General features: G+C 37.1%; 1 protein-coding gene and 1 pseudogene across 1 annotated transcript; both read left to right on the top strand.

The window, feature by feature from the left end:
* On the top strand, positions 328-1,263 carry LOC102170952 (olfactory receptor 6C2-like). The gene has a single exon (XM_005680436.2). The coding sequence runs from the start codon at positions 328-330 to the stop codon at positions 1,261-1,263; it is 936 nt and encodes a 311-aa protein (XP_005680493.2).
* On the top strand, positions 12,074-12,981 carry LOC102171221 (annotated as a pseudogene).

The raw sequence follows: 22,062 nt of genomic DNA on the forward strand, positions 1-22,062 counted from the left end.
AGAATCTTAAACTTGAAATAAATAGGCAGTCCAAGAAAACTGAGAGGCTGTCTCATTCTCTGACACTGTTCATCTCTTCAAGTTGAATCCCTGGCTGCTGGAGCTGGACTCCGGAAAAATGCTTCTATCTTCCCTGTGGTACATTCACTGGCTTTTGAGGGCATCATTTCACGAAAGATGGATCATCAAGTTATAGAAAGAAATGTATGTGACTGATTTAATTGTCATTTAAAGGCATCATTTGATCCTATCTTATTTTGAAATTGTTCTTCAAATCCAATTTCTGTGACTTTCATGTGAAGATCAGACAATACTACCAAGTCAGTGATGAGAAACCATTCAGCAATAACAGCATTCATCATAATGGGTTTGACAAATGACACACAACTGGAGATTTTGATTTTTGTCTTTTTGTTGGTCACATATATGTTAAGCGTAATTGGGAATCTGACCATAATTTCTCTCATCTTTGTGGATCCTCATTTAAAAATAGCTATGTATTTTTTTCTTCAAAATTTCTCTTTCTTAGAAATCTCATTCACAACGGCCTGTGTGCCCACATACCTCTACATCATATCAAGTGGGGACAAAATTATCACCATCAATGCCTGCTTCAGCCAAATCTTTTTTATTGTCCTTTTTGCCGCTACAGAATTTTTCCTCTTGACTGTGATGTCTTATGACCGCTACGTGGCCATCTGCAAACCCCTTCACTACATGACCATCATGAACAGCAGAGTCTGCAGGAGCCTCATTCTCTCTTGTTGGGTATCTGGCTTCTTGATTATCCTTCCACCCCTTGGCCTGAGTGTCCACCTGGAATTCTGTGACTCTTTTATTGACCATTTTTTCTGTGATGCTTCTCCAATACTGAAGAATGCATGTTCGGATACATGGTTCATAGAGCAGCTGGTTATATTCTGTGCTGTGTTGACCTTTATAGCGACCCTTGTGTGCATAGTTCTGTCCTACATGTACATTATTAGGACAGTTCTAAGATTACCCTCTGCTCAGGAAAGGAAAAAAGCCTTTTCCACATGTTCTTCCCACATGATTGTGGTTTCCATCACCTATGGCAGCTGCATTTTTATGTATGTGAAACCTTCAGCTAAGGATGAAGTGGCCCTTAATAAGGGAGTTTCTCTGCTGACTACATCTATTGCCCCTATGTTGAACCCTTTCATTTATACCCTGAGGAATAAACAAGTGAAGCGATCTTTCCATGACATTCTTGAAAGGTTAATATTTTATTCAAAAAAGTAGCAGAACAGTGCACTGGAAACTCTAAAGTAACATATCTGTCATTGGTATGTGGGTGGCAATTTGTGCCACGAGAGTGACATATTTGGGCAAGCATTAAAGAAAATTGAGAACATCTAAGAAAGAATCCTGAAGGGACTAACGTTATGTAGATGAGCATTTTTCTAATCCTCTGAAACTGCTAACCCTTTTCATATCTGCCCAATCTGCAATTTAACAATTCCACTTAGCATTCTCAAATTCATTAGTTTTGCATGTGGAACCTATTCTGGACATATCACTGCTTTTTCCTCTTTGCAATAAACTCTGCTTTCAAGTGCCTTTATTTTTTAAGAGAAGTATGTCAATTTTCAGGAAATGTTATTTAGTTAGTTAGTTAGTTCAGTCGCTCAGTCGTGTCCGACTCTTTGCGACCCCATGAATCGCAGCATGCCAGGCCTCTCTGTCCATCACCATCTTCTGGAGTTCACTCAGACTCACGTCCATTGAGTCCGTGATGCCATCCAGCCATCTCATCCTCGGGCATCCCCTTCTCCTCCTGCCCACAGTCCCTCCCAGCATCAGAGTCTTTTCCAATGAGTCAACTCTTCGCATGAGGTGGCCAAAGTACTGGAGCTTCAGCTTTAGCATCATTCCTTCCAAAGAAATCCCAGGGTTGATCTCCTTCAGAATGGACTGGTTGGATCTGCTTGCAGTCCAAGGGACTCTCAAGAGTCTTATGTAAGCAGCCTTAATTTTAACTTTAAGCCTGTCTATGTTGCTTCACAATAAATAATATGTTAATTTGTATAACATAATATTTTAATATCTCTTCCTATCTGAATGTACTAAAATGAAGATAGAAACAACTGGCCACCCCCTTGGCAATACATAAAAATTGTAACTACGTAGTCTTTAGAGTTTATGGGTATATTTCCTCCTCCTCTAGTAACTTGTGTAAGAACACTTAAAAAAGGCAGATACCAAGCAAAAATCATTGGGTTAAAGCATCAGATGGTGGTGAAACAGTAAGTATCTGAAAGTCCAGGAATTTGCAAAGGGCAGAACTGTTGAAGGGTGAGCTGAATGTATGCAGCTACTTTTGGCCTTTAGAGGTCTTTTCAGAGTCATGGCTGTGGTGGGTTAATGGTTGTTTCATATTCTTCAATCTCATTTCCTCATCATGAGATGTAATTTACTTCCTCTCCCCTTTAACCTGCCTGGGTCTATGTTTTTGATCATGAGAGTGTGGTAGAAGTGAAGTTGTATGACTTAAGAGATAAGAAGCTTTGCAACTTCTACCTTCTTTTTTGGGAACACCCTCCCTGGGGGGGATCCAGGTGCCAAATGAAAAGTCTGAAAACCTTAATCTTGCCAAGCAGTGAGAAAACCTAAGCTAGCTTAATGGAAAGACCATAAAAAGATGCCCGGGCAGCCCATCTCTTCCAGGCCTCTCAGCTGCTGTGTCAGACACCGGAATGAGGATGCCATTTTAGATAAACAGTCCACTGCAGGCCTCTTGTCATTCCAACCCAACTTATTGTCTGATTACAACTCAATGACAGACTCAAGTGAGATCTGAGACTGTGTCCCCCTAAAACTGAGTTCCCTTGTCAAGTTAATGATTAAACTCTCTATCCAAAACTTTATTTCCTTTCTCTTCTCACCCTTGTTCACTTTGGGATTGAAAAGGAGCAGAGAAGAGGTGACAAGCAGGACCCCAAGGGGGCACTCCAGGGTCAAAGCCTTTCTGTGTTCCATGTTTCTTGTTTGTAGAAAAAGGCATTGATCTAGAGCTTCACTGAGCTCCAAAGAGCAGACTTGAGAAGTTACTAATTAGGGAGTGAGGGAATGGGCAAAGAGAAGTGTTGCAGGAAGGGGGATCATTTCCAGGGCCTAAATACGGGCTCTTGTCTAACACTCGGAAATAAATTGTCTGAGGAGACACAGGCACTAGCAAAGCAAGGGACTTTATTGGGAAGGGATGCTCAGGTGGAGAGCAAGAGGGGAAAGGAACCCAGGAGAACTGCTCTTCCATGTGGCTTGTGGTCTCAAGTTTTATGGAGGTGGGATTAGTTTTTGGGTTGTCTTTGGCCAATCATTCTGGCTCAGAGTGCTTCCTGGTGGCACATGCATTGTTTAGCCAAGATGTATTCCAGCAAGGAGGATTCTGGGAGGTGGCAGGACACATGGTATCTCCTTTTGACCTTTCCTGAACTCTTCTGGTGTGCGGTGGCTTGTTAGTTCTGTTTTCCTTATTAGGACTCCTATCATAAAATAACTCATGCAAATGATTACTCAGTCATCCCCTCAGTGCACAAATGCCTCCCGTAGAAGTCCTAAAGGTAGCTCTGGAGAATCCCCCTGCTCCCCATATCCCTGCCTGCTATTTTGTTTGCTTTCCTGCCACACAACTCTCCACCCGCTGCCATCAGGCAGCCCATTCTCAGTCCCTGCTGGCCTCAGATTGCCACCAGCCCACACCTTCAGAGAAGATGATGAGAGAATATACAGCCATATCATAGGTTCAGGAACTGCTAAGGATCTTCTATTTCTGTTTTGTATATAAGCTCATTTGTATTATTATTATTATTTTTTAGATTCCACATGTAAGTGATATTACTTGAAATTTGTCTTTCTCTGTCTGGCTTACTTCACTTAGTATAATAATCTCTAGGTCCACCCATGTTGCTGCAAATAGCAGTATTTCATTCTTTTTTTAATGGCTGAGTTATATTCCATTTTCTATATATATATATGTCTTCTTAGACCAATTGTCTGTAGATGGACACTTGGGATGCTTCCTTTGTCTTGCTGCTAAGTCACTTCAGTCGTGTCCAACTCTGTGTGACCCCATAGACGGCAGCCCACCAGGCTCCCCCGTCCCTGGGATTCTCCAGGCAAGAACACTGGATCGGGTTGCCATTTCCTTTTCCAATGCATGAAAGTAAAAAGTGAAAGTGAAGTCACTCAGTCGTGTCTGACTCTTAGCGACCCCATGGACTGCAGCCTACCAGGATTTTCCAGGCAAGAGTACTGGAGTGGGATGCCTTGTCTTAGCTGTTGTAAATAGTCATGCTCTGAACATCAGGGAACGTGTGTTTTTTCAAATTATGGTCTTCTCTGGGTATATGTTGAGGAGTGGAATTGCAGGATCATATGATAATTTTTTAAATGTTTTCTGAAGAAATAATTCTTATGGTTATTTCAGATGTATATATACATATATATATATATATATATATATATATGTATATACGGGTTTCCAGTAAAGAACCTGCCTGCCAATGCAGGAGATGTCAGAGACATGGGTTGGATCCCTGTGTTGGGAAGATCCCCTGGAGGAGGGCATGGCAACCCACTGCAGTATTCTTGCCTGAGGAATCCCCTGGACAGAGGAGCCTGGCAGGCTACAGTTGATGGGGTCGCAAAGAGTCAGACACACCTTAGTGACCGAACGGCAGCAACAACACCACCTCTTTGCATGTCATCTGTCTCAGAAACCCAGGTTAATGTCTCCTTGTTTTATTTTTCATGATTTGGCAAACTTGGTGCTATGCTGGGGGACTCCACCTGGTGGGATCTAAACACTTCACAAGGAGAAAGGATAGCTTCATATCCTTGGTGCAAGGAACTTACCCTTCAGGGATGTTCGTGGGAATGATTAAAAGTGGAAAAGCTAATTAGGAAACAATGTAATCAGTTCCTGTGAGGTTTTAAAAAATCATCTAATAGAAAGGATTTGGAATTTCTCACAACTCTAGTCAATAGGAGTAAAATGGAGCCAAGTTTGGAATTTAAAGCTTTCTAGTAGTACTTACAAAAACTGGAATAAAATAAGAAAAGTGAATTTAAATTGCATATTTTCTTTATATCAATATATTTAGCATAATATATTCATAATAATGATGTTAATAAATGATAATAAAGAGTATAGAAAAGAAATGTATATATATTCATAACTGAATCACTTTGCTGTGTACCTGAAACTAATATGATGTTGTAAATCAACTGTACCCCAATTAGAAAATAAAGAAAAGAAACATCAATTATCTGCTTGGAAGTTATGGCAGGGAGGAGAAATCCAGAACACTTGATTATTTTTTCTCTTCATTAGCATGAATATGAAAACATTACTTAATGTTCATCATTATTATTATTATAAAATATTATTTAATAGATACTGGCAAAAAGCATCTCATGAAATGCTTTCCTTTTCCAAGTAGCTCCTAAAAATGTTCTCAGAGTTTCTGTTGTAATTTCTTTGCTTACATTATAATGTCTGTTTAAATGATTCTCTTTGTAAAAGTATAAAAGTCGGTATTTCAGCAAAAGTTGTCATGCAAATCTCTATGCCTGACACTGTCCTCAGAGATGGGTATACGGGAGAGTGCCAGGTATTTGAGTTCCTTTCCCAAGTGGAACTTATAGTTGGTGTCAAGTGAGGGGAAGACAGATAACTTCAGAATTTGTTGATTATTAGGAAGAAGATGAAAAACAGCTGGGGCAAATTTTAGTAACTAAATGATGAAGGGCCTCACTAAATCTGATAATCAGGGGAGGACCTAGAAATAGGTGACCTCTGAGCCAAGTCCACAGTGACAAGAGGCATCCAGGAGCATGCAGACAGAAGAATAATCTAGAAAGATGGCTCAGTGTGTGCAATGGCTCAGAGCAGGGCTTCCTTGAGGATCAGAGAGAAAACCAGATGATTAGGGAGTAGTCAGAGAGACAATGATTGGAGATGGTTAGGAAGCGATGGCTCAGGAGTAATAAGAAGGTACTGCTGCATTTTAATAGGGAGAGACATAGACTAATCTACCTTTTAAAAATGTCTCTCCAGCTTCCACAAAGGAAAATGTTTAGAGAGGGGATGAAAGGGTACACTGAAGATCAGTTGACAGAGAGGATGGGGATTTTGCTCCGTGTGTTGGTGCTGGTAAGCTGTTGTTGGATTATAGATTTAATTTAATGTAGAAAATACAGTATTTGCTGATGTACTGGTGTCAGGAAGACGGAAAATAGGGAGCCAAATATATTTCTTAAACTGAGTATCTGGTTGACAGTGTTGCTAAAACTGAGATCAAGGGGAGGAAAATGGGTGGGAAACTGAAGAATTTCATTTTGTGAATGTTAAAGGAGGCATTTGACATACAAAAGGAATTCATATATATATTCTATCTATTGCATCACCATCATCATTATCATCACCTGAGCATCAATAAGAATTAGATGTCACTGAAATAATGTGATTAGTAAGGTCACCTTGGGACAGTATGTAATATAAATGCAAGAGGGCAGTATGGTCCTTTATTTTTTGATAATTTGTATAAGGGAAGTGGTGGCTCCTCTGGTGGCTCAGAGGTTAAAGTGTCTGCCTGCAATGCAGGAGACCCAGGTTCAATCCCTGGGTTGGGAAGATCCCCTGAAGGAAATGGCAATCCACTCCACGGAGAAGGAGGGAGCACTGAGCTAAGGATTTCAAGGGTGTGGTAATAAAGAAGCTAGGAGTAAAAAGAGTTTTTGAGAACCTGTTTAAGAGTAATTGAGTTTGAAATAAGTGAAGATTAATGAGTGGTTATTGCATTTGATATCAAGAAAGTGACTTTCTTTTGATAAAAGAATATTTGATGATATAGGACTGTGAAGGCGAGATTGATGTAGAAAGAATAGTGAAAGGAAGGGTCACTATTTAACAGATATAGTTTCAGTTATGCAACATGAATATGATCTAGAGCTGTGCTGTTAAATATAGTGTCTGTAGTCAGCAATACTTAAAAATTTAAGAGAGCAGATCTCATCTTGTGTTCTTACCAGAATATAAAATCTAAATAGAGGAGTAGGAGACATTAATTTATAAAAACAATCCAAGTACTTTCTGTGAGAAAAAAAGAGCAAGTAATCAGCAAAGAGATGAAAACAGACTGAAAATTCTTTGGAGGAAATTTGCTGTTAAATGGAGGAAAGAAAAGTACGGAGCGATAGATAGGCAGTAAGGTGGTATGAGGGCTTTTCTTTAAATTCTTATATGGAAATAATTTTAAATTTACAGAAAACTTGCAAAATTAGCAATTATGTCAAGAATATGTGAATATCCAAGTGTACTCATTGTTAATATTTTCCCCATTTACTTTGCTATTTGCTGTCTAATTTTCTTCATAATTCTCTTCCCTGATGGCTCAGATGGTAAAGAATCTGCCTGCAATGCGGGAGACCCAGGTTCAATCCCTGGGTCAGGAAGATCCCCTGGAGAAGGGAATGGCAATCCACTCCAGTATTCTTGCCTGAAGAATCCCATGGACAGAAGAGTCTGGTGGCCTACAGTCCATGGGGTTACAAAGAGTTGGACATGACTGAGTGCCTAATACTTTTGCTTTTTCTCTTCATAACAATTTTTTCATAGTATATTTGAAGGAAAAATATTTTCATCATCGCTGTTTACTTCTGTATCCCTAGACAATTTACTGTGTAAGTCCAAAGAATTGAGATATTTACTTGCAAAGTCATAGTACTGTTCAGTAAATTTAACACTGATAAAGTAATTTTACCTAATTCGTTACCCACATTTCCATTTTGCACTAACCCAATATTATAATTTTTTGTTCTCTTTTACCTAGTATCCACATTGGATAAAATATTGGATTTAGTTGTCATAATTGGCTGCTTATATTTGGCGCATCATGTGTGTATATATTTTAAAGATGTACATTTTTATAGAAGGCAGTCTCTCGTCACTTCCTTTTTTCAATAGAATTTCCTCAGTTTGCTTTTCTCTGATGATCCTTCCTAGTTATATTCAGGTTATTTACCCTTGGCCAGAGTACTACCAGTTCAGTTCAGTCGCTCAGTTGTGTCTGACTCTTTGTGACCTCGTGGGCTGCAGCATGCCAGGCTTCTCTGTCCGTCGCCATCACTTGTCTATCACCATTAGAGTACTATACCCATGGTATTTTATTGTTCTCAAGGAGACACTTCTGATCACTATGTCTGATTCCTATCTGCCTTTTCCATTGTACAATCGTAACAGTTCCCTCAACTAATAAGCAGTCTATGAGAATATACCTTATGACCATGCAAGTATTCTACTTCTCAACAAAAATTTCCCCTAAATTTTGCATTTATTGATGTTTTTTGCCTGATTCAGTCTTAAGTGATTCTAAAAGACTGATGACCAACTCTGACAATCAACGTGTATTAATTTACTTTTTCCTATAATAGATATAAAGTAATGTCAGCCTAACTTTGCCCAAAAGTTTGATTTTACCACCAAAATCTCAAACTTAGAACTTTTTTTTTAAACTAAAAATAGTTCAGGATTTATTTACAGTTCTTCCTGCTCTCCTTTTAGACTGAGATTGAAGATGTATGGTTAAGTAATTTCTCTCTCTCTCTCATCTCAGTTTTATTGAGATATAATTGACATATAACATTGTATTAGTTTTAGGTATATAATGTAGTGATGATATTTTGAATATTTGATATTATAAATGATTGTCATAAGTTTAGTCAAGTTTACCACTTCACAATTTTTCCATATTTCATTGTGGTTAGAAAAGATATTTGATATGATTTCAATGTGCTGAAGTTTATTAATAATTGTGGCCTAACATATGATCTTTCCTAAGGAATATTCTAGTTTTGCTTGAAAAGAATGTGTATTCTGCCCCTTTGGAATGGAAGCTTCAGTAAGTATTAAGTCCATCTGGTCTAATGTGTAGTTTGAGTTTAATGTTTCAGTATTGACTTTCTGCCATGATGATCTATCCATCCATGATTGATAGTGGGGAATTAAAATCTCCTACTATCATTGTATTGCTGTCTATTTCTCCCTTTAGGTCTATTATTTGTTGGGTCCCAAGTTGGGTGCATAAATATTTACAAATGCTATATTCTTTTATTTGATTGACTTTGTAGTCGATATATAAACATCTATCTCTTATTACAGACTTTTAATTAATGTCTGTTTGATATAAGTGTAGATACCTCTGCTTTCTTTTGATTTCCATTTTAATGAAGTATCATTTTCTAATATTTTCAGGCTGTATATGACTTTAAAACTGAAGTGAAAATTTTGTAGGCCTCATACATACAATTAGGGCTTTTTGTTTTTAAGATGTATTCAGTCACTTTATTTTTTAAATTGAACTGTGTGGATCACAATAAATTGTGGAAAATTCTTCAAGAGATGGAAGTACCAGACCACCTGACCTTCCTCTTGAGAAACCTATATGCAGGTCAGGAAGCAACAGTTAGAACTGGACATGGAACAACAGACTGGTTCCAAATAGGACAAGGAGTACGTCAAGGCTGTGTATTGTCACCCTGCTTATTTAACTTCTATGCAGAGTACATCGTGAGAAATGCTGGGCTGGAAGAAGCACAAGCTGGAATCAAGATTGCCGGGAGAAATATCAATAACCTCAGATATGCAGATGACACCACCCTTATGGCAGAAAGTGAAGAGGAACTCAAAAGCCTCTTGATGAAAGTGAAAGAGGAGAGTGAAAAAGTTGGCTTAAAGCTCAACATTCAGAAAACGAAGATCATGGCATCTGGTCCCATCACTTCATGGGAAATGGATGGGGAAACAGTGTCAGCCTTTATTTTTCTGGGCTCCAAAATCACTGCAGATGGTGACTGCAGCCATGAAATTAAAAAATGTTTACTCCTTGGAAGAAAAGTTATGACCAACCTAGACAGCATATTGAAAAGCAGAGACATTACTTTACCAACAAAGGTCCATCTAGTCAAGGCTATGGTTTTTCCAGTAGTCATGTATGGGTGTGAGAGTTGGACTGTGAAGAAAGCTGAGTGCCAAAGAATTGATGGTTTTGAACTGCGGTGTTGGAGAAGACTCTTGAGAGTCCCTTGGACTGCAAGGAGATCCAACCAGTCCATTCTAAAGGAGATTAGCCCTGGGTGTTCTTTGGAAGGAATGATGTTAAAGCTAAACTCCAGTACTTTGGCCACCTCATGTGAAGAAATGACTCATTGGAAAAGACTCTGATGCTGAGAGGGATTGGGGACAGGAGGAGAAGAGGATGACAGAAGATGAGATGGCTGGATGGCATCACTGACTTGATGGACGTGAGTCTGAGTGAACTCCGGGAGTTGGTGATGGACAGGGAGGCCTGGCGTGCTGCGATTCATGGGGTCGCAAAGAGTCGGACGCGACTAAGTGACTGAACTGAACTGAACTAATAGTTGATATATACCACGTCTATATAGTTGATATACCACTCTACTTTGTTTTTGTTTTGTTTTTTGACTCTGTTTTTTGACTGGAGAAATGTCCACTGACAGTCAAACTAATTGTTGATAAGTATCAACTTAATATTACCATTTTGTTATATGTTTCCTTCTGTTTTGTAATTTTTTTTTTCTTTTGTCTTTTGTTCGCTCACTTTGTGACTGGATGATTTTCTGTAGTGATATACTTGGATTTCTTTCTTTTTCTCTTTTGTGTATCTATTACAGGTTTTTGCTTTCTGTTTACTCTAAGACTTATAAAAAAACTTACATTTGTAATAGTCTATTTTAAGTGAATAACAACATAAATTTGAAGGCATAATCTCAGTTTTATTCTTCCTCCAAAACAATATGTTGATAAGTTTGGATTAGTTCTTTTTCTTCTCTGTCATTGTAACAGTTAAGGTATTTATTTGAGATAGAAATGGGTTAATTTTTTTCAAATTGCTTTCAGTTTTATGTACTTCCTTCCATCTTTCTTGACTGAAATTGTTTTTGTTTCTGAATGTCTAAATTAACATGTTTCTAAGTAGCAAATCTCTGTGAAAATTGTATGAAACATTATGATAGAAATGTATGATAAATGTATGATAAAAATTGTATGTGGAAAACCATAAAAAATTTTATGTTGATGAAATTAATCCTGAGGTGTGGAAGAAAATACTGATGGAACAAATCTACCTGAAAAGCTAAAGGCATTTTTTATTTCTTGTGAAGTCTGAGTTTGCATGTATATTCACCAATGAACATAATTAATAAACAATGTTAAGATTCTAGTACCAATGTTATGCAATGAATCTAGCAATGCAAGGAGTAAAGGCTAACTTTTTAAAAAAAGAATTACAATGTATGTGTGAGAGAATCTGATCCATGAGTTTCTCATGCAGGAAAATTTTGCTGCTTGTTTTTAGATTTATTTTAATTAACAGTATTTAAAATTTCTATTTCTAAAGACATTTAGATATCTACTTTTTTACAGGCCATAGACCATTTCTAATCATCAAATTTATTAACCAAGAATTATAATGTATAAAAAAGCTAAATACATTTTTGAGATTATCAAATTGGCTTTAGAAAATAAAAAATTCCACTTATACAGTGCCCTTAAGGATGAAGTGGCCCTTAATAAGGGAGTTTCTCTGCTCACTATATTGTTGCCCCTGAGAAATGATATATCTCCTATGTATCATTGTAAGATTGTTATGCCTTATCTCGTTTAACTCTCACAATAATGCTACAATGTAGTATTATCGTTAAACTCATCTTATTAAGGAGGAAATTGGGAGCACTGATTGGTTAAGTGACTTTCCCAATGTTGCTCATATAGTAGATGACAGAGATATGATTTGAAACCACAAAAAATGCTGCTAGCTTCCATGTGGTGTATTAGCTCTTCTGTGGTCCATTCAGTGGAGTTTGAGGTCATCATATGATGAAAGATGAATTATCAGGTTATAGAAGGAAATGCATGTGATTGGTTAATTGTTATTTGTAGTTATTTTGATCCTATGATATTTTGAAATTGTTCCTCATATCCAATTTCTGTGTTTTTTATCTGAAGATTGGGCAATATACAGAGTCAGTGATGAGAAACCATTTAGCAATAACAATATTCATCATATTGGGTTTGACAAATGACCTACAACTAGAGATTTTGGTTTCTATCTTCCTGTTGGTAACATATATGTTTAGTGTCTTTGGGAATCTGACCGTAATTTCTCTCATCTTTGTGGATTCTTGTTTTAAAACAGCTATGTATTTTTTTCTTCAAAATTTCTTTTTCTTAGAAATCTCATTCACAATGGCCTGTGTGCCCAAATACCTCTGCATCATATCAAGTGGGAACAAAACCATCACCACCAACACCTGCTCCAGCCAGATTTAATTTTTTCTCTTGGCTGTGATGTCCTATGACCACTATGTAGCCATCTGCAAACCTCTGCATTATATGACCATCATGAGAGTAGAGTCTTGAGAATCTTATCCTCTGTTGTTGGGTATCTGGCTTCTTGATTATCCTTCTACCCCTTGGCCTGAGCCCCTACCTGGAATTCTGTGACTCTGTTATTGACCATTTTTTCTGTGATGCTTCTCCAATACTGAAGAATTTATATTCTGATACATGGTCCTTAGAGCAGCTAGTTATATTCTGTGCTGTGTTGACTTTTATAGTGACCCTTGTGTGTATAGTTCTGTCTTACATATGTATCATTGGATGATTCTAAGTTTATCTTCTGCCCAGGAAAGGAAAAAAAGCCTTTTTCCACACATTCTTCCCACATGATTGTGGTTTCCATTATCAATGGCAGTTGCATTTTTATGTATGTGAAACCTTCAGATAAGGATGAAGTGGCCCTTAATAAGGGAGATTCTCTGCTCACTATATTGTTGCCCCTGAGAAATAAATTTCTCATTTATCCTCTGAGAAATAAACAAGTAAAGTGCTCTTTCTATGGCATTCTTAAAATATTTACATTTCATTCAAAGAAGTAGTAGAACAGCATACTGGGAATTCAGTCATGTACACCCCTGCTGCAGCAGGGTCCCTAATAGAGCCTTGCCTGAAAAAAAAAAGAAAATTAAACATTTGTCATGAGAATATAGATGGAAATTGAAGTCATGAGAATGACACATTTTGATAGGCATGAAACAGAGTTGAGAAGAAAGAATGCTGAAGGACCCAGCATAAAGGCATGAGCATTTCTCCTCTTCTCTGAAACTGCTAAAACCTCTCTCTTCTTAATTTGGAATTCAGCCAGTTCTTCTTAGTCATTTCAAATATGCATCTGTCATGAGACTTGTGTGTCACTTTTGGTATTTATCACTTCTTTCTCAGTTTTTGCTGCACATTCTGTTTCAAGGAGTCTTCCCTTTTCAAGAGGAAAATACATGAATTTTCAGGAAATGTAAAGCTCTCTTCCTCAGACCAGCCTTGTCAATATGTTGCAATATAGCCTTTGAACGTTATTGATAGATGCCCTCCTTGAGTAACTGCTCAAAGAACAACTAGAAAAGCCAAAATAAAACACAAAAACCATTGGCTTAAAGTAATCAGGTTGCTGCTGAAACAAGATTTTGCAAATGGTGGAACTGTTGAAGAGGCAGTTGATTGTATGCAGCTGCTTCTGCCCTTAGAGGCATTTTCAGGTTCATGGCTGTGATGGATTAAAGATTGCTTCACATTATTTAATGTCAGCTTCTCCATCAGGGCACAAAAGCTTTCTTTTCTCTGTTTTGGCTTGGCTGGTTTTATACTCTGCTAGTCTATAATCTGTGATAAGAGTGTAGTGGAGGTGATGCAACAATGGTTGGTCAGCCTACAATAGCCCCAGAACTGGGATCCTTGAGATTAACTGTCATTTTGTCAGGATTTTGGACCACCTCAGATGACATTTGTGCACCTGTTGACACAAAGCCACCCAGTAATCAGCTGGTAATAAAAATATATGATGGACATTTTACATACTCAAGTGTTTATAGCTGATACTCTGAATGTCTTTTGGAACTAAATGTTTTAAGTAGGTGAAATATTTCTACTGTTTATATGGAATGTTCCCAGTAAGCAACTCCCATCATTTGGATAATGGTATATCAATAACCTCAGATATGCAGATGACACCACCCTTATGGCAGAAAGTGAAGAGGAACTAAAAAGCCTCTTGATGAAAGTGAAAGAAGAGAGTGAAAAAGTTGGCTTAAAGCTCAACATTCAGAAAACGAAGATCATGGCATCTGGTCCCATCACTTCATGGGAAATGGATGGGGAAACAGTGTCAGACTTTATTTTTTGGGGCTCCAGAATCACTGCAGATGGTGACTGCAGCCATGAAATTAAAAGATGCTTACTCCTTGGAACAAAAGCTATGACCAACCTAGATAGCATATTGAAAAGCAGAGACATTACTTTGCCAACAAAGGTCCGTCTAGTGAAGGCTATGGTTTTTCCAGTGGTCATGTATGGATGTGAGGGTTGGACTGTGAAGAAAGCTGAGCACCAAAGAATTGATGCTTTTTTTTTTTTAAAAATTTTTATTTTACTTTATTTTACTTTACAATACTGTATTGGTTTTGCCATACATTGACATGAATCCACCACGGGTGTACATGAGTTCCCAATCCTGAGCCCCACTCCCACCTCCCACCCCATATCATCTCTCTGAATCATCTCAGTGCACCAGCCCCAAGCATCCTGTATCCTGTATCGAACATAGACTGAGGATTAGTTTCTTACATGATAGTATACATGTTTCAGTGCCATTCTCCCAAATCATCCCACCCTCTTTTTCTCCCTCAGAGTCCAAAAGTCTGTTCTATAAATCTGTGTCTCTTTTGCTATCTTGCATACAGGGTTATCATTACCATCTTTCTAAATTCCATATACATGTGTTAGTATACTGTATTGGTGTTTTTCTTTTTGGCTTACTTCACTCTGTATAATCGGCTCCAGTTTTATCCATCTCATCAGAACGGATTCAAATGTATTCTTTTTAATGCCTGAGTAATACTCCATTGTGTATATGTACCACAGCTTTCTTATCCATTCATCTGCTGATGGACATCTAGGTTGTTTCCATGTCCTGGCTATTATAAACAGTGCTGTGATGAACATTGGGGTACATGTGTCTCTTTCAATTCTGGTTTCCTCGGTGTGTATGCCCAGCAGTGGGATTGCTGTGTCATAAGGTAGTTCTATTTGCAATTTTTAAAGGAATCTCCAAACTGTTTTCCATAGTGGTTGTACTAGTTTGAATTCCCACCAACAGTGTAAGAGGGTTCCCTTTTCTCCACACCCTCTCTAGCATTTATTGCTGGCAGAGTTTTGGATCACAGCCATTCTGACTGGCCTGAAATGGTACCTCACTGTGGTCTTGATTTGCATTTCTCTGATAATGAGTGATGTTGAGCATCTTTTCATGTGTTTGTTAGCCATCTGTATGTCTTCTTTGGAGAAATGGCTATTTAGTTCATTGGCCCATTTTTTGATTGGGTCGTTTAATTTTCTGGAATTGAGATGCATAAGTTGCTTGTATATTTTTGAGATTAGTTGTTTGTCAGTTGCTTCATTTGCTATTATTTTCTCCCATTCAGAAGGCTGTCTTTTCACCTTGCTTATAGTTTCCTTTGTTGTGCAGAAGCTTTTAATTTTAATTAGATCCCATTTGTTTATTTTTGCTTTTATTCCCAGAATTCTGGGAGGTGGATCATAGAGGATCCTGCTGTGATTTATGTCTGAGAGTGTTTTGCCTATGTTTTCCTCTAGGAGTTTTTTTTTTTTTTTAAGAGTTTCATATGGTAAAGGATTTTATTTTTATTTATCTATTTTTTACCACATTATATATATATATTTAATTTTAATTTTTACTTTATTTTTCTTTACAATACTGTATTGGTTTTGCCATACATTGACATGAATCCACCACAGGTGTACATGTACATCCTCTAGTTTTATAGTTTCTGGTCTTACATTTAGATCTTTAATCCATTTTGAGTTTATTTTTGTGTGTGGTGTTAGAAAGAGATCTAATTTCATTCTGTTACAAGTGGTTGACCAGTTTTCCCAGCACCACTTGTTAAAGAGATTGTCTTTACTCCATTGTATATTCTTGCCTCCTTTGTCGAAGATAAGGTGTCCATAGGTGTGTGGGTTTATCTCTGGGCTTTCTATTTTGTTCCACTGATCTATATTTCTGTCTCTGTGCCAGTACCGTACTGTCTTGATGACTGTGGCTTTGTAGTAGAGCCTGAAGTTAGGCAGGTTGATTCCTCTAGTTCCATTCTTCTTTCTCAAGATTGCTTTGGCTATTTGAGGTTTTTTGTATTTCCATACAAATCTTGAAATTATTAGTTCTAGTTCTGTGAAAAATACCGTTGGTAGCTTGATAGGGATTGCATTGAATCTGTAGATTGCTTTGGGTAGTATACTCATTTTCATGATATTGATTCTTCCGATCCATGAACATGGTATATTTCTCCATTAGTGTCCTCTTTGATTTCTTTCATCAGTGTTTTATAGTTCTCTATATAAAGTCTCTCTCTATATATAGGTCTTTAGTTTCTTTAGGTAGATATATTCCTAAGTATTTTATTCTTTTCATTGCAATGGTGAATGGAATTGTTTCCTTAATTTCTTTTTCTACTTTCTCATTATTAGTGTATAGGAATGCAAGGGATTTCTGCGTGTTGATTTTATATCCTGCAGCTTTACTATATTCATTGATTAGCTCTAGTAATTTTCTGGTGGAGTCTTTAGGGTTTTCTATGTAGAGGAACATGTCATCTGCAAACAGTGAGTTTTACTTCTTCTTTTCCAATTTGGATTCCTTTTATTTCTTTTTCTGCTCTGATTGCTGTGGCCAAAACTTTCAGAACTATGTTGAATAGTAGCGGTGAAAGTGGGCACCCTTGTCTTGTTTCTGACTTTAGAGAAAATGCTTTCAATTTTTCACCATTGAGGATAATGTTTGCTGTGGGTTTGTTATATATAGCTTTTATTATGTTGAGGTATGTTCCTTCTATTCCTGCTTTCTGGAGAGTTTTTATCATAAATGGATATTGAATTTTGTCAAAGGCCTTCTCTGCATCTATTGAGATAATCATATGGCTTTTATTTTTCAATTTGTTAATGTGGTGAATTACATTGATTGATTTGCGGATATTGAGGAATCCTTGCATCCCTGGGATAAAGCCCACTTGGTCATGGTGTATGATCTTTTTAATGCGCTGTTGGATTCTGATTGCTAGAATTTTGTTGAAGATTTTTGCATCTATGTTCATCAGTGATATTGGCCTGTAGTTTTCTTTTTTTGTAGCATCTTTGTCAGATTTTGGTATTAGGGTGACGGTGCCCTCATAGAATGAGTTTGGAAGTTTATCTTCCTCTGCAATTTTCTGGAAGAGTTTGAGTAGGATAGGTGTTAGCTCTTCTCAAAATTTTTGGTAGAATTCAGCTGTGAAGCCGTCTGGGCCTGGGCTTTTGTTTGCTGGAAGATTTCTGATTACCGTTTCAATTTCCGTGCTTGTGATGGGTCTGTTAAGATTTTCTATTTCTTCCTGGTTCAGTTTTGGAAAGTTGTACTTTTCTAAGAATTTGTCCATTTCTTCCACGTTGTCCATTTTATTGGCATATAATTGCTGATAGTAGTTTCTTATGATCCTTGTATTTCTGTGTTGTCCGTTGTGATCTCTCCATTTTCATTTCTAATTTTATTGATTTGATTTTTCTCTCTTTGTTTCTTGATGAGTCTGGCTAATGGTTTGTCAATTTTATTTATCCTTTCAAGGAACCAGCTTTTGGCTTTGTTGATTTTTGCTATGGTCTCTTTTGTTTCTTTTGCATTTATTTCTGCCCTAATTTTTATGATTTCTTTCCTTCTACTAACTCTGGGGTCCTCTATTTCTTCCTTTTCTAGTTGCTTTAGGTGTAGAGTTAGGTTATTTATTTGACTTTTTTCTTGTTTCTTGAGGTATGCCTGTATTGCTATGAACTTTCCTCTTAGCACTGCTTTTACAGTGTCCCACAGGTTTTGGGTTGTTGTGTTTTCATTTTCATTTGTTTCTACACATATTTTGATTTCTTTTTTGATTTCTTCTGTGATTTGTTGGTTATTCAGAAGCGTGTTGTTCAGCCTCCATATGTCGGAATTTTTAATAGTTTTTCTCCTGTAATTGAGATCTAATCTTAATGCATTATGTCAGAAAAGATGCTTGGAATGATTTCGATTTTTTTGAATTTATCAAGTTTAGATTTATGGCCCAGGATGTGATCTATCCTGGAGAAGGTTCCGCGAGCACTTGAGAAAAAGGTGAAATTCATTGTTTTGGTATGAAATGTCCTATAGATATCAATTAGGTCTAACTGGTCTATTGTATCATTTAAAGTTTGCATTTCTTTGTTAATTTTCTGTTTAGTTCATCTGTCCATAGGTGTGAGTGGGGTTTTATTTATTTTTTTTTAAATTTTTTATTTTTTTTAAATTTTAAAATCTTTAATTCTTACATGCGTTCCCAAACATGAACCCCCCTCCCACCTCCCTCCCCACAACATCTCTCTGGGTCATCCCCATGCACCAGCCCCAAGCAAGCTGCACCCTACGTCAGACATGGACTGGCGATTCAATTCTTACATGACAGTATACATGTTAGAATTCCCATTCTCCCAAATCATCCCACCCTCTCCCTCTCCCTCTGAGTCCAAAAGTCCGATATACACATGTGTGTCTTTTTTCCTGTCTTGCATACAGGGTCGTCATTGCCATCTTCCTAAATTCCATATATATGTGTTAGTATACTGTATTGGTGTTTTTCTTTCTGGCTTACTTCACTCTGTATAATTGGCTCCAGTTTCATCCATCTCATCAGAACTGATTCAAATGAATTCTTTTTAATGGCTGAGTAATACTCCATTGTGTATATGTACCACAGCTTTCTTATCCATTCATCTGCTGATGGACATCTAGGTTGTTTCCATGTCCTGGCTATTATAAACAGTGCTGCGATGAACATTGGGGTACATGTGTCTCTTTCAATTCTGGTTTCCTCGGTGTGTATGCCCAGAAGTGGGATTGCTGGGTCATAAGGTAGTTCTATTTGCAATTTTTTAAGGAATCTCCACACTGTTCTCCATAGTGGCTGTACTAGTTTGCATTCCCACCAACAGTGTAGGAGGGTTCCCTTTTCTCCACACCCTCTCCAGCATTTATTGCTTGCAGATTTTTGGATCGCAGCCATTCTGACTGGTGTGAAGTGGTACCTCATTGTGGTTTTGATTTGCATTTCTCTAATAATGAGTGATGTTGAGCATCTTTTCATGTGTTTGTTAGCCATCCGTATGTATTCTTTGGAGAAATGTCTATTTAGTTCTTTGGCCCATTTTTTGATTGGGTCGTTTATTTTTCTGGAATTGAGCTGCAGAAGTTGTTTGTATATTTTTGAGATTAGTTGTTTGTCAGTTGCTTCATTTGCTATTATTTTCTCCCATTCAGAAGGCTGTCTTTTCACCTTGCTTATATTTTCCTTTGTTGTGCAGAAGCTTTTAATTTTAATTAGATCCCATTTGTTTATGTTTGCTTTTATTTCCAGAATTCTGGGAGGTGGATCATAGAGGATCTTGCTGTGATTTATGTCAGAGAGTGTTTTGCCTATGTTCTCCTCTAGGAGTTTTATAGTTTCTGGTCTTACATTTAGATCTTTAATCCATTTTGAGTTTATTTTTGTGTGTGGTGTTAGAAAGTGATCTAGTTTCATTCTTTTACAAGTGGTTGACCAGTTTTCCCAGCACCACTTGTTAAAGAGATTGTCTTTACTCCATTGTATATTCTTGCCTCCTTTGTCAAAGATAAGGTGTCCATATGTGTGTGGATTTATCTCTGGGCTTTCTATTTTGTTCCATTGATCTATATGTCTGTCTTTGTGCCAGTACCATACTGTCTTGATGACTGTGGCTTTGTAGTAGAGCCTGAAGTCAGGCAAGTTGATTCCTCCAGTTCCATTCTTCTTTCTCAAGATTGCTTTGGCTATTCGAGGTTTTTTGTATTTCCATACAATTCTTGAAATTATTTGTTCTAGTTCTGTGAAAAATGTGGCAGGTAGCTTGACAGGGATTGCATTGAATTTGTAAATTGCTTTGGGTAGTATACTCATTTTCGTTATATTGATTCTTCCGATCCATGAACATGGTATATTTCTCCATCTATTAGTGTCCTCTTTGATTTCTTTCATCAGTGTTTTATAGTTTTCTATGTATAGGTCTTTAGTTTCTTTAGGTAGATATATTCCTAAGTATTTTATTCTTTTCATTGCAATGGTGAATGGAATTGTTTCCTTAATTTCTTTTTCTACTTTCTCATTATTCGTGTATAGGAATGCAAGGGATTTCTGTGTGTTGATTTTATATCCTGCAACTTTACTATATTCATTGGTTAGCTCTAGTAATTTTCTGGTGGAGTCTTTAGGGTTTTCCATGTAGAGGATCATGTCATCTGCAAACAGTGAGAGTTTTACTTCTTCTTTTCCAATTTGGATTCCTTTGATTTCTTTTTCTGCTCTGATTGCTTTGGCCAAAACTTCCAGAACTATGTTGAATAGTAGCGGTGAAAGTGGACACCCTTATCTTGTTCCTGACTTTAGGGGAAATGCTTTCAATTTTTCACCATTGAGGATAATGTTTGCTGTGGGTTTGTCATAGATAGCTTTTATTATGTTGAGGTATGTTCCTTCTATTCCTACTTTCTGGAGAGTTTTTATCATAAATGGATGTTGAATTTTGTCAAAGGCCTTCTCTGCATCTATTGAGATAATCATATGGTTTTTATGTTTCAATTTGTTAATGTGGTGAATTACATTGATTGATTTGCAGATATTGAAGAATCCTTGCATCCCTGGGATAAAGCCCACTTGGTCATGGTGTATGATCTTTTTAATGTGTTGTTGGATTCTGATTGCTAGAATTTTGTTAAGGATTTTTGCATCTATGTTCATCAGTGATATTGGCCTGTAGTTTTCCTTTTTTGTGACATCTTTGTCAGGTTTTGGTATTAGGGTGATGGTGGCCTCATAGAATGAGTTTGGAAGTTTCCCTTCCTCTGCAATTTTCTGGAAGAGTTTGAGGAGGATAGGTGTTAGCTCTTCTCGAAAGTTTTGGTAGAATTCAGCTGTGAAGCCGTCTGGACCTGGGCTTTTGTTTGCTGGAAGATTTCTGATTACCGTTTCAATTTCCGTGCTTGTGATGGGTCTGTTAAGATTTTCTATTTCTTCCTGGTTCAGTTTTGGAAAGTTGTACTTTTCTAAGAATTTGTCCATTTCTTCCACGTTGTCCATTTTATTGGCATACAACTGCTGATAGTAGTCTCTTATGATCCTTTGTATTTCTGTGTTGTCTGTTGTGATCTCTCCATTTTCATTTCTAATTTTATTGATTTGATTTTTCTCTCTTTGCTTCTTGATGAGTCTGGCTAATGGTTTGTCAATTTTATTTATCCTTTCAAAGAACCAGCTTTTGGCTTTGTTGATTTTTGCTATGGTCTCTTTTGTTTCTTTTGCATTTATTTCTGCCCTAATTTTTAAGATTTCTTTCCTTCTACTAACTCTGGGGTTCTCCAACTCTTCCTTTTCTAGTTGCTTTAGTTGCAGAGTTAGGTTATTTATTTGACTTTTTTCTTGTTTCTTGAGGTATGCCTGTATTGCTATGAACTTTCCTCTTAGCACTGCTTTTATAGTGTCCCACAGGTTTTGGGTTGTTGTGTCTTCATTTTCATTAGTTTCTATGCATATTTTGATTTCTTTTTTGATTTCTTCTGTGATTTGTTGGTTATTCAGAAGTGTGTTGTTCAACCTCCATATGTTGGAATTTTTAATAGTTTTTCTCCTGTAATTGAGATCTAATCTTAATGCATTATGTCAGAAAAGATGCTTGGAATGATTTCGATTTTTTTGAATTTATCAAGTTTAGATTTATGGCCCAGGATGTGATCTATCCTGGAGAAGGTTCCGCGAGCACTTGAGAAAAAGGTGAAATTCATTGTTTTGGGGTGAAATGTCCTATAGATATCAATTAGGTCTAACTGGTCTATTGTATCA

Source organism: Capra hircus, chromosome 5 (genome assembly GCF_001704415.2).
Source record: "Capra hircus breed San Clemente chromosome 5, ASM170441v1, whole genome shotgun sequence".
Lineage (NCBI taxonomy): Eukaryota > Metazoa > Chordata > Mammalia > Artiodactyla > Bovidae > Capra > Capra hircus.